The sequence below is a fragment of the Macaca nemestrina genome, chromosome 19, assembly GCF_043159975.1.
Source record: "Macaca nemestrina isolate mMacNem1 chromosome 19, mMacNem.hap1, whole genome shotgun sequence".
In the NCBI taxonomy this organism is placed as follows: Eukaryota; Metazoa; Chordata; class Mammalia; order Primates; family Cercopithecidae; genus Macaca; species Macaca nemestrina.
Window position 1 is genome coordinate 67726461 of NC_092143.1, and position 17770 is coordinate 67744230.

Here is a 17770-nt window from a genome sequence, read left to right on the forward strand (position 1 = left end):
GTCGCTGCTCTCATCTGTTCTTATTTCTGCCTGGAGTAACACTGCCATCCAACATCATTTGGGAATTCTCTCTTCTTTTTTTCCTGGCAGAGGGAGTGAAAGTTTTAAATATGGAAACACATCCTTTGCAACACAATTTTTTTTTTTTTAACTGAAGCTCCTACCTAATTTTTTTTTTAAACTTCTCTACTCCCTCTGCTTCTTCAAATAACACTGCAGAAGATTTAGCATTTTCTTGATGATTAGACTGTGGACTGTTTTTTGTCTGTTCTTGACTTTAGACTTGTAAAATTGGGCAGATTTTTGTTCCCCACCCTATTCTTGAAACAATACAACCATTTTGTTTTCAGAAGTAATCACAGAGATCCATTCTGTTCAGTACAGTTGCCACTAGCCACACGTGGCTTTTGGGCCCTTGAAATCTGGCTAGTATGACTGAGAAACTGATTTTTTTACTTTTTGTTTGAGACAGAGTCTTGCTCTGTCGCCCAGGCTGGAGTGCAGTGGCGTAATCTCAGCTCCCAGGTTCAAGTGATTCTCCTGCCTCAGCCTCCCCAGTAGCTGGGATTACAGGCACCTGCCACTGCACCTGGCTAATTTTTATATTTTTTATTAGAGACAGGGTTTCCCCATCTTGGCCAGGCTGGTCTCGAACTCCAGACCTTGTGATCCACCTGCCTCAGCCTCCCAAAGTGCTGGGATTACAGGCATGAGCCATGGCACGCGACCTGATTTTTTACTTAATTTTAATTAACATAAGTTGAATTGTAAAATGAAGCAGAAACTGTTCTTCCATTAAAAACAACTTTGTTAAGACTAGATTTCATGTTAACTGTTTAGTAGCTTAATTGAGATGTGCTCTAAAAGTGTAGGATACACACTGGATTTCAAAGACAATATGGAAAAAAGTATAAAATATCATTTTTGGTATGTATTATATGTTGAAATGCTCATATTTTGGGTATCCTGGGTTAAATAAAATAAATTACTAAAATTAGCTTTGACTTTTTAAAACGTAGCTACTACAGAATTTGAGATTATACACGAAGCTCTCATTGTATTTCTCGGGCTGGAGATCTTGGCCCTGGCGCTGCTGACATTGTGGCTGGGTAATTCTTTGTTGTGGAGCCTGTCTTGTTCCTGGCATGATGTTTAGCAGCATCCTTGGTCGAGCTGGGGTGCCTTTCTGTGCCCTGACTGGTGGAATCCTCCAGCCTCTGTCTGAAACCCTTCCTTAAGAGGCCTCTCTCATCTCCTATTTTTAGAATTAATTGTGAGGCAGGTCTTTATATTAGCCACCCTAATGTAAGCGTTCACCTGCAGTAATTAACAGTCCTTCTCTCTTGAGTGGCACAGAATAAACCAAATTCTTTACAAAAGAGATAATGTCTAATAGGTTGTATACATTCCAAAGCTTCTTCCACAAATACTTAAACTCCCACTTGGTGCTAGCCATTGTCCTAGGCAGCAGGGCTACAGCAGTAGACAGAACATGAGTTCTCATGGAGTCTACATACTGTTCGGGGGTAGGAGGTCATCAACAGATCAGCAAGAGTGTACCTTATGTCACGTCAGTCAGTGCTTTGGAGGAGGAAGATGAAGCAGGCTGAAGTGCATAGCAGCTGGGGGAGCTGGGGCATGGATGTCATTATTCCTGCCATCCCAGGCCCTCTCTCCAATACTCCAAGACCCCTCTCGTGCCCACTGTTCCCCACACCCCCAGCTTTTGTTTCTCTAGCTTCGCACGTCCCTCAGCACTGCTTGAAGAGATGTTTTCCAGACACCTTTGCCTCGCCTCAGATCAGTCCTCCCATGTGGAAGTGTCCCAGTTTCTTTTAAAAGTGGCACCTGGGCTGGGTGCGGTGGCTCACACCTGTAATACCAGCACTATGGGAGGCTGAGGTGGGTGGATCACCGGATGTAAGGAGTTTGAGACCAGCCTGGCCAACATGGTGAAACCCCATCTCTACTAAAGATACAAAAATTAGCCAGGCGTGGTGGCGGGTGCCTGTAGTCCCAGCTACTTGGGAGGCTGAGGCAGAAGAATTGCTTGAACCCGGGAGGTGGAGGTTGCAGGGAGCCGAAATCACACCACTGCACTCCAGCCTGGGCAACAGAGCATGACTGTGTCTCAAAACAAAAACAAAAACAAAAAAAAACCAGAAACAACAGTGACACGTGAGCCTGAATCCCAGCTCAAATTGCCTTCGGGGATGCTCTGGCTACTGCCCCACTGTGGCAGTCTGAGATTGCACCTGTCTTCCTGGCAGCCCCGTCATGCTGTGGACTTAGCCTGTGGTCAGCAACTGAGAGGTCATTTACTAAGCCATGGCGTGTGTGCTGCATAGGTGTCTCGTGGGCGGGTGTTTCTCTTGCTGCTTCCCATCAGTTTATTGCAAAAGTGTGGTCTCAGTGAGGCAAGGCGCTTGGCTCTGCATGTCCTACAGAAGAAAATAACATGGGCTGTGACGGCTGTTTACTTTTCAAAACCCCTTTCCCTCTGCTTTCTGGTTATGTTCAGAATAGGTAATGAATGTTGCAGATAATCCGACCTCCTTATAAATGAGTAAGGATTACATTCTCATAAAATCACAGAAAGTTTTGTGCATAAAAATGAGTATAGGATATTCCCAGGTGGGACTCTTGGCTGGCAGTCCTTTGACAATTTCTAAACCGAGAATAATTACAAAGCTCGAATGTCTCTCATCTTCTGCCTCCAAGATATTTGTTGTTCTTGTCTTTCTGCTATTCTTGCCTTTAGTTAGAATGGTAGCACACATCTATACATTTAATGTCAGCGTTTGTCGGGGGTGAATAACAGCCCTCATTCCCTCTTCACAAGCTGCTTTCAAGCTCATAACTCTCTAGGTATGCTACACTTTAGGTTGATTTTTCCAAGACACTAGAAGGAAAATTTGGCTGGGCGTGGTAGCTCATGCCTATAATCCCAGCACTTGGGGTGGCTGAAGCGGGTGGATCACCTGAGGTCAGGAGTTCAAGACCAACCTGGCCAACGTGGTGAAACCCCATCTCTACTAAAAATACAAAAAATTAGCCAGGTGTGGTGGCACACGCCTGCAGTCCCAGCTACTCAGGAGGCTGAGGCAGGAGAATCGTTTGAACCTGGGAGGCAGAGGTTGCAGTGAGCTGAGATCACATCACTGTACTCCAGCCTGAGCAACAAGAGAGAAACTCCATCTCAAAAAAAAGAAGAAAAAAAAAATAGATGGAAAATTTAGTTTATATACATCTCTAAAACTATATTATACATGCAAAGGATAGATAATGGCAGGGATTCTTATTCCTGGTATCCATTGTTCATGTCACAGAGATTGATGGTCTTGGATAGTGGGGAATGTGATTTAAATACCATCTGTGGCCACTTATCCAGCAGATTGGTTAGATGGCAGATCTGCCAAATGAGCAGTGCGTGTTCCTAAAACAGAAAAAGAAACTAGAAGAATTCCACCATGGATTATTGACTTAAAAATGTAAATTATATTAACTTCTATAATCTAAATTAATTAGTTTAATTTAGAGGTTCTTTAGAAGCTAATTTTAAAAATATTTAATATTTTAGCTATATGGATGTATTTCAGAAGGCAACTGGAAAACTTTTTATTATTGTATTATTTTTTATTTTTTGAGACAGAATCTCGCTCTGTCGCCCAGACTGGAATGCAGCGGCACGATCTCGGCTCACTGCAACCTCCGCCTCCCAGGTTCAAGCGTTTCTCCTGCCTCAGCCTCCTGAGTAGCTGGGATTACAGGCGTGCACCACCACGCGCGGCTGATTTTTGTATTTTTGGTGGAGATGGGTTTCACCATGTTGCCCAGACAGGTCTTAGCTCCTGAGCTCAAGTGATCAGCCCACCTTGGCCTCCCAAAGTGCTGGGATTACAGGTGTGAACCACCACGCCTGGCCGGCAACTGGAAAACTTTCATAACAGTGTTATGGAAAGCTGGCCTGGGCACCTCTTGCACACCCCTCATTCCTGATGGTGCTGCCATTCTGATCTGTGGAAATGGACTGACTCCCTGCCCACCAGGCCTGGCTCTGATATGCTGCTTATCCAAGCTACAGACTTTCAGCCCCAGGCAGCCGTCATCCCTTGGCTACTTTCAAACACCTACAGAGGCTTTGAAGATGCTGTTTCTGTAGAGGTTAATTTGTTTTCCAGTATACCCAGAATTGCTAAATCAGATTTTGTTCAGTGTTAGTCTCCTTGGGGAAGTACTGATGTATGTTACAGGGCCTAAATACTTTTTACTTTTTAAAAAATACTTTGGCTTTTACTTTTTAAAAATACTTGGCTTTTATAAAAGTTTTCTATTTTCCATTTCATTTCTTAAAACCCTGTATCTCAGCTTTGTGATAGCATTTTGTTTACCTCATTTAGCAGCTAGAGAATGATAATGTATTAAGTATCAGAACATGGTAGGTGTGCCATGAATCCAACAACAGGGTCAGATGTGCATTAACGTGAAAGGATAGTGGATCTCTGAGATGGTCCAAACAGCTGGACCCCAAGGACTGGGAGGACTGAGTTCAGATCAGAGCAATGCTGAAGACAGAGGGCCAGTTGATTTGCTGCAGAATCTTTCAGAGGCCAGAGTAGGTAGTGGTGAACAGGTGCCACCCTAGATTAGCCCTGTTTAACCCTGTCTGTGATGACACACATTTTTAAAGTGTCTCTCTGTGTCTGCAGCTCTCATGTGAATGACAGTCGTTTTTCCCTTCTAATGACAATGGCATTAGAATGAACTTTATGTTTTTCTTTTCTTTTTTCAGAACAAGTTTGCCTTCTCCTATGTTTTCCAGAAATGACTTCAGCATCTGGAGCATCCTCAGAAAATGTATTGGAATGGTAAGTTAACGGTTTTGTCATATGATATTAAGCAGATATGTTTAATCGTATATTCTTTAGAAAGGAATCTGAAAGTTTGCATTAAAGTGGTGCATGACAATGTTTATGGAAACGTACGAGAATCATAAATTGTGAAAAGTCATAGGTGAATTTTTTCTGATGAGAATTTGAGCTGCTCTAATGGCTTTAATGTGCGTTTTTGATGTAAAAAAAAAAATGCCGTGTTTCTGTCATCACAGCACATTTATATTGCCCCATAGACTTACCTAGAAACTCTCAGAAAGAACAGACAACTCCACGGTGGAGAACAGGATTTCACTTACACTTCTGTGCACAGAGCAAGTTTTCGTATTTGGAATTTGTGAGTGTTGTGTATTAAGTATTTGGAATACGTCTCTGCTTAGTTATCTGTGCAGGTGGATGTGATTTGGGGGGAGGTAGGGAGATGGCAGCATTTCCTTTTATAGAAATCCTTGGATTCCTTTGTAGTTCGTAGTCAACACCGCCACCCTGATGTCAGTCAGGCTAGGATTCAGGGTAAAGTTCTCTTAACTCTTCCTAGTGTGATATTGGACCTCCGAACATGTAAGTCGTGTGGCACAAAAGAATCTGCCTGGACATTACCTTTTAACATTTTGCAATTGAATGTGTATCCTGGGAGCACTCCAGAACTTTCCCTGTGCTGGGAAGTACAGTCACCTTGTGCACACTTCATTCTGCGGCTTGAAATCCTGTCCACTGCAGAGGTGCTCACTTTGGCATTTTTCTTTTTCATTTTCTTTCTTTTTCTCTTTTCATTTCATTTCTTTTTTTTTTATTTTTTTTTGAGACAGGGACTTATTATATTATCCAGACTGGAGTGAAGTAATACCATCATGGCTCACTGCAGCCTCAACCTCCCCGGCTCAACTGATCCACCCACCTCAGCCTCCTGAGTAGCTGGGACCACAGGCGTATCCTGCCACATCCAGCTAATTTTTTGTATTTTTAGTAGAGAAGGAGTTTTGCTATGTTTCCTAGGGTGGTCTGGAACTCCTGGGCTCAAGCAGTCCTCTCACCTCAGCCTCCCAAAGTGTTGGGATTACAGACCTGAACCACCATGCCTGGCCTCTGGCATTTTTCCAATGTCTCTCTTCTCTAAGTGGATAATGAAATCTGAAACTTCCTAAATGTGATTTCCAAGGAACAAATTTCATAAACATTAATTTTAAACAAATATTTGACTCCTGCATGGAGAGTAATTCATCTAAATTTCGGAGCCTGATAATGTAGGATCTAATCCCCACTCTGTTATGTTGGATTGTACCTGATATGCTCTGACAGATACTCTGTTTCTCTAGAATATGGTTTTACTTTTATGTTTAGGCACAGAACTTCTTGTACAAGTAAATGCGTATGCTGAATCATAAATAAAATACAACAAATAAACATAGAGCTGTTTGTGTTGAAAGGTTCCATAGAATGTTCTGAATCATATCTCTAGAATTTATTGATTTAAGGCATAGAGAGAGAGCTTCAGGGGAAGTCGTGTTTTTGGAAACTTCTTTCTGCTGAGGTTCGTAGGAGACGAATGTTCTGGAAGAACATTTTTATTAATGTGGATGGAAAGGAAATCACCTAGCTTTTGGAAATACTGTTCTTTGAGCACTGTCTGCTATAGGGCCTTCTCTCTCAGCAGCAGACACAATCAAGGTATAAGCACTAAGCGACAGTAAAGATGAAAAATGAAGAGTCTTGAGAGAGAAATACAAATATTACTCCCCCCCCCTTTTTTTTTTTTTTGAGTTGGAGTCTCACTTTATCACCCAGGCTGGAATGCAGTGGTGCAATCTCTGCTCACTGCAGCCTCTGCCTCCTGAGTTCAAGTGATTCTCCTGCCTCAGCCTCCCGAGTAGCTGGAATTATAGGTATCCACCACCACAAGCAGCTACTTTTTCTAATTTTAATAGAGACAGGACGGGGTTTCACCATGTTGGCCAGGCTGGTCTTGAACTCCTGATGTCAGGTGATCCACCTACCTCAGCCTCCCAAAGTGCTGGGATTACGGGCGTGAGCTACTGCGCCTGGCCTGGAACATATTTTTAAAGTAAATTTTGATATCAACAGTCCCCAATATCTGCCTGTTTCCATCTCCCAAAAGAAAAATAGGTCCAAACTTAGAGAATAGTAGTATCCATAGGTCTTAATACACTTAAAGTGAAGGCATTTTTAAAAATCCCCTATTGTATATTTCTGATTCTTTTTATTTTTGGAGACAGAGTCTCGCTCTCTGGTCCAGGGTGGGGTGCAGTGGTGTGATCTCAGCTTACTGCAACCTCTGCCTCCTGGGTTCAAGTGATTCTCCTGCCTCAGCCTCCCCAGTAGCTGGGACTACAGGTACGCGCCACCATGCCTGGCTAATTTTTTGTACTTTTAGTGGAGACGGGGTTTCACCATGTTGGCCAGACTGGTCTTGAACTCGTGACCTCAGTTGATCCACCCACCCTGGCTTCCAAAAGTGCTGGGATTCCAGGTGTGAGCCACCGTGCCTGGCCTGCATGTTTCTGATTCTGTCACATTAATCCAAATACTTCACTTCGTGTCCTTTTTGTGAGGGTGAAACAGTTCTAGAAGCCATGTGCATACCTTCAGCTATCATCTCTCTTCCCTTACCTCCATTTACCCAGCTTTTTATTTTGTTAATAAGTCTTAAGAGTGGGAGAGGAAATTTGATACTGAGCCGTAGCTCCTCCTGCTCTCTGTTGTCGTGAGGAGCGTGCCAGGACAGAGTGCAGGGTGTGAGCATCCTGCGGGTGAAAGTCCCACAATTCCACGCTCATCTAGGGTCCCCATCCCATCTTTCTCCACAACAATTAATGCCCTGGATTTGTATGCTGTGATGATATCATTTTATGATGTAATGCTATTATTATTCAAAATATGTGGCTTTTCTAAATTCACAGTACATATGCTTATCTGCCAGATATGGTCTAAGTCTCACTTTGTCTTAGGAAGGAAAGAAAGAGTTTCTTCTCCAGGCGTTTGTCATCTTGGCCCCCAGTGTCCGCAGCCCCATCCCCAGCCGGGCTCACTCTGCCCCATCTCCTCCACTCCCACGCACCTGCACGTTGTACTTTACCTTTTTCCAAATAGCATGTAGCCACTTTGATTTCCAGTACTGATGATATCCTTCTTTTCTTCTCCTAGTCTGTTTTGGGCAGGATTATGTTATCAAAATGTCGGATTATACAATGTGAAATGAATACTTTACATAACTGGAATTCAACCCTAAATCTCTTTGTGGTTGAAGCTTTTACCAAACAAACAGATCTCTGGCTCCTGAGAACTAATCCTGACACTGCTTAGTCATTTGAAGCCTTTGCTTATTTCTTTCTGCTTGTTGCCCCTTTGTCACAGGACTCTTTAATCCCAAAGCCTCGTGTCCTGTGTGTACCCTGTTTCCGTCCTCCTCTTCCCCTCCACCCCTTTGCTCCAGCAGCTTTCTCAGCAGGGCTCAGCCAGAGGTTAGGTCGTGGCTGTTCATGCTCAGTGACTTAGGCAGCCAGCCCCAGGACCTCAGCACAAAATTTGAGGAAGTACTTGAGCTCAAGGCCATGCACGCACTGACCTTGTGTGTGTTCAAATGTCTTGTAGTAATAGAATAGTCCTGGATTATTGCAAAAGGTGACAAAGGTCTGGTATATCATGGATACCGACTATTGAAAGTGAAAGGAAAGTGTTGTATCATTCTTTTAAAGGTAGCTAGTGGAGTCCATATACCATCGAGTTTTGATTGCCACTGTCATTCTGTTAAATACATGAGCAAGCTGTTCTTTAGTCATTGAAAAGCTTATACTTCCACGTCTCCTTGAACTTGTATTTCCATTTTATCCTTCCTATAGGATAACTCAATTAATTTCGTGTCCTTTTTGTGAGGGTGAAACTGAGTTCCAGAAGCCATGTGCATACCTTCAGCTGTCATCTCTCTTCCAGTACCTCCATTTACCCAGTTAACTCAAGTTTTTTAATCTGTGAGGGTCTTTTATCGGTTACTTTATCATACTTCATTATTACAGAAATATGTATAAAAATTAAAATTTAAAAAGCTATATATTCTATAAGGCTTTAGTACTAAAGGTTTCTTTGCATTGTTATAAATGTTAGTATTTGAATGATTACAATTGTAAACATTATAAAATTTATGAAAATATTAGCAAAAGGTAAAATGTTATGAGTGAAAAGAATTTTTTTCAATTGGGTTTAGATATCTGAGATGAATATCACTTGCTGCTAGAATGAGACAAGATTTTCAGTAACAATTATGTTCTTGTTTTTGAATAGATGCAAGGACTGAGAGCTTTGCTCATATTAATAGACAGATGGGAGCAGGAGTTTTTTGGGTTTTTAAAAAAATATCCAGTAATGTCATTCAGTTCTTTGACCCCCTTTTCAACTATGTGCCAAAAGTCAGATTATATTACACAATTTTTTGTGTGTGATTTATAAGCTAACAACTCAATTAGGACTCCCTTCAGTGTTACTAAAAACACAACTTTGGAAAACTCTAACTTGCACAAGGTTTTGTTACCTTTCATTAGTCATTGGCTTCTTGGCCTCTGGGAAATACACCAGACAAGCTTCTCCCAAGCTCTCCGATCTCAATTCATTGAACTGTTTTTATCACTCAGTTGTGCCTTGCAGTACTGAGAAAGGGTTGAGAAAATTGGAATATTTTTCACTGAAGTAAACCTTTGCCAATACATTTTTGATAAAATGCTTTTATCTCACCATGAATCTTAAGATGTTTCCCACAGACTGAAGATTTCGCTCATTCATTCTGGTACAGAACGTCTGCCACACAGCCGTGGGGCCAGACCTCACGCCCAGACGTATCACCAGGTCAGAGTAACTGTCAGAAGGGATGTGATGTTATTTCTGGATTCGGATAAACATGTGATACCATATATGCCGCCATGACAACAGTGTTATTCTTGCATTCCAACTCTAAGATAGATGCGGAGCTAGATAAGATTTGGAACTTTGCCAAATCTGCTGTGTTATAAATACCAGCTAGAGAGACAGGAGATAGAAACAGCAAGATAGTTAAACAAAATTTGGTATCTCTACCCCCACACTCTACAGTGGTCTAAAATCAGAATGTTTCAACCTGGGGAGAAGTGACTTGAAGACCCTATTTCTAGTGTCGTGTCTTTCCCTTAACTGAAACAGGCAGTTAAGGAGCCCTAATGTAAGTTAATGGTTCTTGAGTAAAAGAGGCTTTGCTGATAACAGTACTGTTTGTAACCTTCCCTGTCTGGTCCCCTGGAGCTTTTCTCATTTCCAGGTATAAATACTATGCTGTGATTCAGGATGGTAGGATATTAAGTTCTTTTTTTTTTTTTTTAAGTGGCAGAGGGCGACTGTGAATGGGGAGATGAGCAAAGAGGAACAGCACAGACCCTCCAGTGCAGGTGCCCTTTGAGACTTGCCAGTTTCTAGGAAAAAATGCATGTGGAAGTAGATTCCCTTAAAGCCACGAATGCCGAGTGATCCAGTGCAAGCTTGCGGCCCGTGCTTCCATCGTCTCTCCACACACCTGTCTAGGTGTTGTCCAGCCTTTAGTGAAGTCGCCTAGCAGGAGGGCTCACGCCACCTCCCAACTCTGAAGCTGTTCAGCTGCTAAGCAGGAAGAATAGGAAAGGAATATCATTATGCTCATTAGCATTTTCCTTAGAGCTTTTCTTATCTTCTCCTCCCTGTTTTCCCACTGGTTGCACTGAGGTGCCCACACTGTGGTTCAGTTCACCCATGATGAGCACACCCCCTTTTCTCGCTCCGTGGCGCCTTCCTTTCTGCCTGTGTGTCTTTCACTCTGGCCCCTGTTGTACCCCCCGACTGGCCTGTGAGGACTGAGGACAGAAGGCCTGAGGGCGGCAGGCTTTTTTTCAAACTGCCCATCCAGAGTGGCCGCAGGCAGCTATCCCGGGATGCCTTAGAGTAACTCCTCTGCGTGTGATCAGTGGTATTCAGATGGCAAGAACGTCATGCAGTGATAAACTGATGGATGAGATGCTAGGCATTGTGTGGAGGGGAGGGAACTGAGCAGCATGAGATGGGGAAAGAAAGAGATTTGGCCCTCCAAGGCTCTCAACTGTAAGCACGATGAATTTTTTTCGCCCTCGGTAGCTGTAGGAGGTAGAGGTGTCATAGAGGAAACATCCAGTGCCATCTCCATCCTGCAGGAGGCACGGCTCTATCCAGGGGACAGCCAACTGCCTCCAGCCCCCGGCTGTCAGCGGAGAGAGCTCTGGGGACCCACCAGGGTTTGGGTCATACACGCGGGGGAGCACCCTGCCCAGAAGCTGCTGTCTAGGCAACAGAGCAGACACACCTAGCCTAATACCTGAGGGGAATTTTCTCTCTATAACCCAAGTCTTTAGTAGTTACACTTCGGTCCTGTTACAGTGGTAGACTTTACATTTATACAGTATTTCCAATTTCAGTTGATCTCAAACGTGGCCTTGCTCTCAGGTTTCTCTAGTGCTCGAGTGAAAACGCAGCCTTCTCTCCTTCTTCTCAGTTTGTCAGCCCATGAGCAACTGCAATTAGGAGTTTCTGCAGTTTCATCATTGGTTGCTCTTAATTTGCATGGTGATATTTAAACTTTGCCTTTAGCTGGAATTGCTTGGCATAAATGTTTAACTTTTCCAGCTGCCTGAAGCTCTCAATGATAGAAGTTTCTAGGCAATGTTTCTTCCTGAAGCTTGATCTTCATCATGTGAATTGTTTTTCTTATTATTGGAATATATAGACATACTAGTTGTATACAATATCTAGAGAATGCAACACCACACTTCGTTGGATTGGAAGTGAAAATGATGTATCAGTGAATTTTCAAGAGGTCTAAGAGGGAAGGAAATAAAATATACTTGGTGTCAGTGAGCTTTTCACTGCCTTTCTAGGGAACTGTAGGTTTTAGCAATTGAAATAATTGTAAGAGTATTTAAAAATAATTACAGATGACGGAGGCAATACAATTGCAAGTAAGTTGCTGTATTTTAAAATAGCATGTTACACTCTTCCGAGGTCCAGGTTGTTTTTATGGCAGTCCGGGTTCTGCCTCTCATTCCCTCTCTGTTATTTGACCCAGCCATGTGGCTTTCCTTTTTCTTGAGTGCATTCATTCTGAGTTACTAAAAGAAATGGAAAGCTGTTTAAATTATTATAGATTACAACATTTTATTAAAAGAGCCTTTTAGAATTTTAGCAGCTTTTCAAATGATTAAAAAATAAATCTACTTGTTGAATTGATGATAAACCCACATCCTTTGTGCCTTGGTCTCCAGAGTTCACACCACCCTCTTTGTCACTGGCTTCCAACCCCTGGAAAGCCCGGGTGACTGGTGTTGAACAGCCGGTGGCCGTGGACACCTGCCTGCCCCATCCTGCTGTGCTGTGTTTTCCCGTGGAGCTGGATGTGGAGAGATGGCAGTGCACGCAGCATTGCTTTAGAGTTGAAAGATTACATCCCTAGGCCAGTATTCCTGAGAAAACAAAGCAAAATCCCTTTGAGGGAAGCACTCCTGTCTTATAAATACTAAAATGTCATCCCCGGTCCATCTGTTCCTTCCTCAATGAGTGTATGATAGTCCTTAGAGTGTTTTTCAGGAAAAACAAATTCAAAATCAGACTTATAGGTAAAGCTCTTCCTTTCTTTAACGAATAAACTTTTAAAATTTCTTTATGATCAATCCCACCCTGCTGTTGTGTACAATAAAGGGAAATGGAGAAAACAGGAAGAGAGCTGAGCCAGAAATGGCATAGTCTGTGTCACCTACTGGCTGTCACTGGTTGCCACTGCAGTGAACCCCTGCCATCCTGGTGTTTGGATCCCTCCTGGCCCAGGCTTCAGAAAGGGCAGCACCCTGTCCCTCACTCCCTCACCTTTTAAGCTCAGGTCCCTATGCCATGCTGCTGTCTGTGTAGCTTCTCTGCAGCTCAGCTGCCCCTGGGTCAGGGCAGAGTATCCCAGCCATTGAGGCATACCTGCTTTCCTGCAACCTTGGAGGACTTGGAGATCTTGTCTGCATTATTAATAACAGTGATAATAGCTAGCATTTATTGCTCACTTAACAGATGCCTGGCACTATTCTAAGTGCTTTATATTAATGAATTCATCTCATCTTTATAAGCCTGGTGAGGTATGTAATGAAATTGTCCCCACTATGGGGAGAGGTTAGGGACTTGCAGGCTGCCAGGCAAGCAGTAGGTAGTACAACTAGGATTTGAATGCAGGAAGTTTGATCTCAGAGCTCATTTTTTCCCCCTTGGTTTTATAATTAAGGCAAAACATACATAAAAGGCACCACCTTCACCATTTTGAAGTATATAGTACAGTGGCATCAGTACCCTCGCATTGCTGTGCTACCATCACCACCGTCCGTCCACAGAACTCTCTTCAGCTTGCAAAACTGAAACTGTCCCCTCGAAACACCAACTTCCCCACTCCGCCTCCCCCCGCCCAGTAACCACCATTCTACTGTCTATTCAGAGCCCTTTCTTATTTATTTGTTTATCTTTAGCAGCCTTACCCAAGAGGTAGGAGCCTATTCTTTTAATGTCCTGTCTCTGGAACTTAGGAGTGGACTAATCTGAAGTTTCCATTGTATTACTTCTACACCAATTTTTCCTTGTCCATTTCATGACTAGCATCAGTGCAAGTGTGTGTAGTATAAGGTGGACCAGCTGCTGCGGTGTGAGGCTGTTCGCTTCCCTGGCTTTTCCTTTTGCCTGTCTGAAATTGGTTTTTTGTTTCTGTTTCTTTGTTTTGTTTTGTTTTGTTTTGTTTTTTGAGATGGAATCTTGTTCTGTTGCCCAGGCTGGAATGCAGTGGCATAGTCTCGGCTCACTGCAACCTCTGCCTCCCGGGTTCAAGCAGTCCTCCTGCCTCAGCCTCCCTCGTAGCTGGGATTACAGGCACACACCACCATGCCTAGCTAATTTTTGTATTTTTAGTAGAGATGGGGTTTCACCATGTTGGCCAGGCTGCTTCGAACTCCTGACCTCATGATCTACCTACCTCGTCTTCCCAAAGTGCTGGGATTACAGGCCTGAGCGACCGCGCCTGGCCTATTGTTAGGTTTTAAAGTAACATCTCGTTTTACCCTTGATTAGAAGAGCAATGCATGTTCATTTTAGGAAATCTGGAAAATACAGAAAAGCATAAGGAAGGTTATTAGGATTCCCTATGCCCCCAAATCCTAGAGATACCCACTGTTAACTTTTTGATGTTACTGTCTTCTAGCATTTGTTTCTATGTCTATAAAAACATATTTAACAAGATTAGAATATTTTTGAACATGTTGCTTTATAACCTGTTTTTTTTCTCTCAGATTTTAAGGTGAATATTTATTTAGAATGAGGAAAAATCACAAGTTTTGAAGTGTAAATATCACTATTACCACAGTAATGTTGTTTGTGTCTAGTACCACAAACAATATAAATCCAAAAGCATTACAGACTTCTCTAATTGCCTTAGCATTCTTCTGTACTTTTTTTGTTACTCTTTTTTGTCTTTACATTCTCTTTTATCACATGTGACTGCGACTATGATGTTTTCTGTAGCAGAACTAGAAAGACAATTTGACCTTTCCTAAAGTATGATTCATCAAAATTCATTTTCTTAAAATTTCATTTCATTTTTTAAGACAGGGTCTTGCTCTGTCACCCAGCCTGGAATGCAGCGGCATGAACATGATTCACTGTAGCCTTGATTTCCTGAGCTCAGGCAAGCCTTCTACGTCGGCCTCCTGAGTAGCTGGGACTACAGATGCACGCCCCCACGCTTGGCTAGTTTTCTGATTTTTTTGTAGGCATGGGATCTCACTTTGCTGCCCAGGCTGGTCTCGAATTCCTGGGCTCATGATCTTTGTGCCTTGGTCCCCAAACTGGTGAGACTGCATGTGTGAGCCACCATGCTTGGCCTCATTTTATTTTTTAAAAGACTTTTATTTTATAAAGTAGTTTTCAGTTTACAGCAAAATTGAGAGGAAGGTGCGGAGAGTTCCCACACACTCCCCGGCCCCACACATGCATAGCCTCCCCGTAGTCAGCATCCCTCACCAGGGCGGCCCATTTGTTAGAACTGGTGAACCTGGCCAGGTGCGGTGGCTCATGCCTGTAATCCCAGCACTTTGGGAGGCTGAGGTGGGCGGATCACAAGGTCAGGAGTTCGAGACCAGCCTGGCCAACATGGTGAAACCCCGTCTCTACTAAAGATACAAAAAATTAGCTGGGCGTGGTGGCACGTGCCTGTAGTCCCAGCTCTTTGGGAGGCTGAGGCAGGAGAATTGCTTGAACCCAGGAGGTGGAGGTTGCAGTGAGCTGACAATGCACCATTACACTCCAGCCTGGGCGACAGGGCGAGACTCCGTCTCAACAACAACAACAAAAAGAATCGGTGAACCTGTGATACTTCATCACCCCAGGTTCGCAGTTTATACTAGGGCTCACTCTTGGTGTTCCGTGCTCATGTAATGACGTGTATCCAACATTGTAGTACCATACAGAGTGTTCTCACTGCCTTAAAAACCCCCTTTGCTCTGCCTGTTCATCCCTCCCCCTTACTCTGGGCAACCACTGACCCTTTTACTGTCTCCATGGTTTTGTCTTAACCAGAATGTCATACAATTGGAATCATACTGGCTTTTTTTCCCTTAGCAATAGGCATCTGTGTTTGCTCCATGTCTTTCCATGACTTGATAGCTCATTTCTTTTAAGCGCTGAATAATATTTCAAACGTTACCAATTTTTTACTCAGCATTTAGCTGTGTTAACCACATGCATTATTAAGCAAGACCTTTGTCTTCAAAGAGCTCTCCATTGAAGGAGGCGGGAAGTTCTGTGTGTGACAAATGCCTGAAAAGGGAAAGCTCACGGGGCAGTGAGAATGCAGGCTGCATCGGGGGCGGGGCACACCTGCAGTGTTCCCCTCTCTCTGTGAGGTGATGGGGGGGCATAGATGGGGTATAAGATAGTGTCCGTTTCCCAAGGAATTGTATTACTATACACGTAGCAAGATAAGCTGGTTATCACCCATACCATAACAGTAGGTAATAGAATCTAATCTCTGATCAAATGCTCAGTTGTGAGCAGTACATTTTGGTACTCTAGCAATTGGAAGGAGGAGGAAATCAGTGAGTGCTACAATACTTGAAGAGGAAAGACTTGAACTGGGCCTTGAAATCTGGGTAGGACATAGAGGAATAAAGGGAAGAGAGAGCAGGGCATTCCAGGTTAAGTGGTGGTTGTAATGAGGCTTTTGCTGCAGTACCTGGCACATAGTAGGTGCTCAGTTAAATATGTGTTTAATGAAAGCATAAACATGCCAGAAGGAACAAAGTGGGAGTAATACACCTCTTTTAGCATCAGAGATGTTGACTGTCATGCACCATTGGTGGGAGTATAAATTGGTTAAGCTGTTTTGGAAAGCATTCAGCTTGGTAGTGTCTGTAAAAAAATAAATAAATAAAATAAATTAAAATGAGCATGCTTTTGACCCAGAAAGTCCCCTTTAGAGAAATCTACTTAAAATCCCTATTTGCCTATATTCTTAAAGATATATGATTAAATAGTTCACAGTGTGTCCATATATGGATGTTGTTTTAAATTTAACAAACACATCTAGCATTATTAATGTGCCCAGAACTATGCTTTATGATAGATACTATTATATTAGCGCTTAGTACTTATTGATGAGGAAACTGGCACAGGGTTTAACTTGGTCAAAGCCACACGGCTACTAAATGGTGAACCCAGCAGTGGAACTCAATGTGGTTCGGTGGTCTTAGCATTACACTATCCTGTGATTAGAAAGAACTTGACTCGATGTATGTACCTTACATGTGTATAACACCCCACTAAAAGATCCCCAAAACACAGTGAAAGTGTAATGAGTCAATACACAGAGCTGACATCATGCATTAAAACAAACAAATTTTGGCTGGGCACAGTGGCTTACGCCTGTAATCCCAGCGCTTTGGGAGGCTGAGGTGGGTGATCACCTGAGGTCAGGAGTTGGAGACCAGCCTGGCCAACATGGTGAAACTCCGTCTTTACTAAAAATACAAAAAAATTAGCCAGGCATGGTCCTGCACGCCTGTAGTTCCAGCTGCTCGGGAGGCTGAGGCATGACAATCGTTTGAACCTGGGAAGTGGAGGTTGTAGTGAGCCGAGATCGCGCCTTTGCACTCCAGCCTGGGCGACAAGAGCAAAACTCTGCCTCCAAAAAAAAAAAAAAAAAAGAAATTCTCTGTGTGTGAATATAAATCAGGAGTATGTATGCATATGTGTGTGAATACATAGGTCTGTATCCCAAAGTGTTGCTGTTGTTTTGTGTCTGGGGAGAGGGGTGGGAAAGGAAAGTAAAGAGACATTTTCGTGTTTTTATTTCAATATTATATTTTATACTAAGATAGTTATGTATTTCCTAATTAGTTTTTTTAATAGAAAAAAACAATAATGATAGTTTTTATTGAAAAATAGAAGGCCAGGTGCTATGGCTCACACCTGTAATTGCAGCCCTTTGGGAGGTTGAAGTGGGAGGATTGGATCCCTTGAGGTCAGGAGTTCGAGACCAGCCTGACCTGGTGAAACCCTGTCTCTACTAAAAAAGTACAAAAATTATCTGGATCTGGTGGTGCACATCTGTAATCCCAGCTACTCCAGAGGCTGAGGCAGGAGAATTGTGTAAACCTGGGAGGCAGAGGTTACGGCGAGCCAAGATTGTGCCACTGTACTCTAGCCTGGGTGACGGAGTAAGACTCCATCTCAAAAAACAAAAAAAGAAAGAAAGAAAAAGAGAAGAAAGAGAGCCTGGGGCATTTCAATAAAGACAAGCCTTGGCAGTCCCAGTTTTTTTTTAC

At 43.0% G+C, this 17770-nt stretch overlaps 1 protein-coding gene across 5 annotated transcripts in view; it reads left to right on the plus strand.

Annotated features, from left to right (window-relative positions):
- LOC105465188 (oxysterol binding protein like 1A) overlaps positions 1–17770 on the plus strand; it is a 226096-nt gene that overhangs the window by 186800 nt on the left and 21526 nt on the right. For all 5 annotated transcript variants that reach the window (XM_011713465.2, XM_071085524.1, XM_011713491.3 and 2 more), the window contains one exon: positions 4793–4868. In XM_011713465.2, the coding sequence (XP_011711767.1) occupies positions 4793–4868 (76 nt within the window). The remainder of the gene's footprint in view (positions 1–4792; positions 4869–17770) is intronic.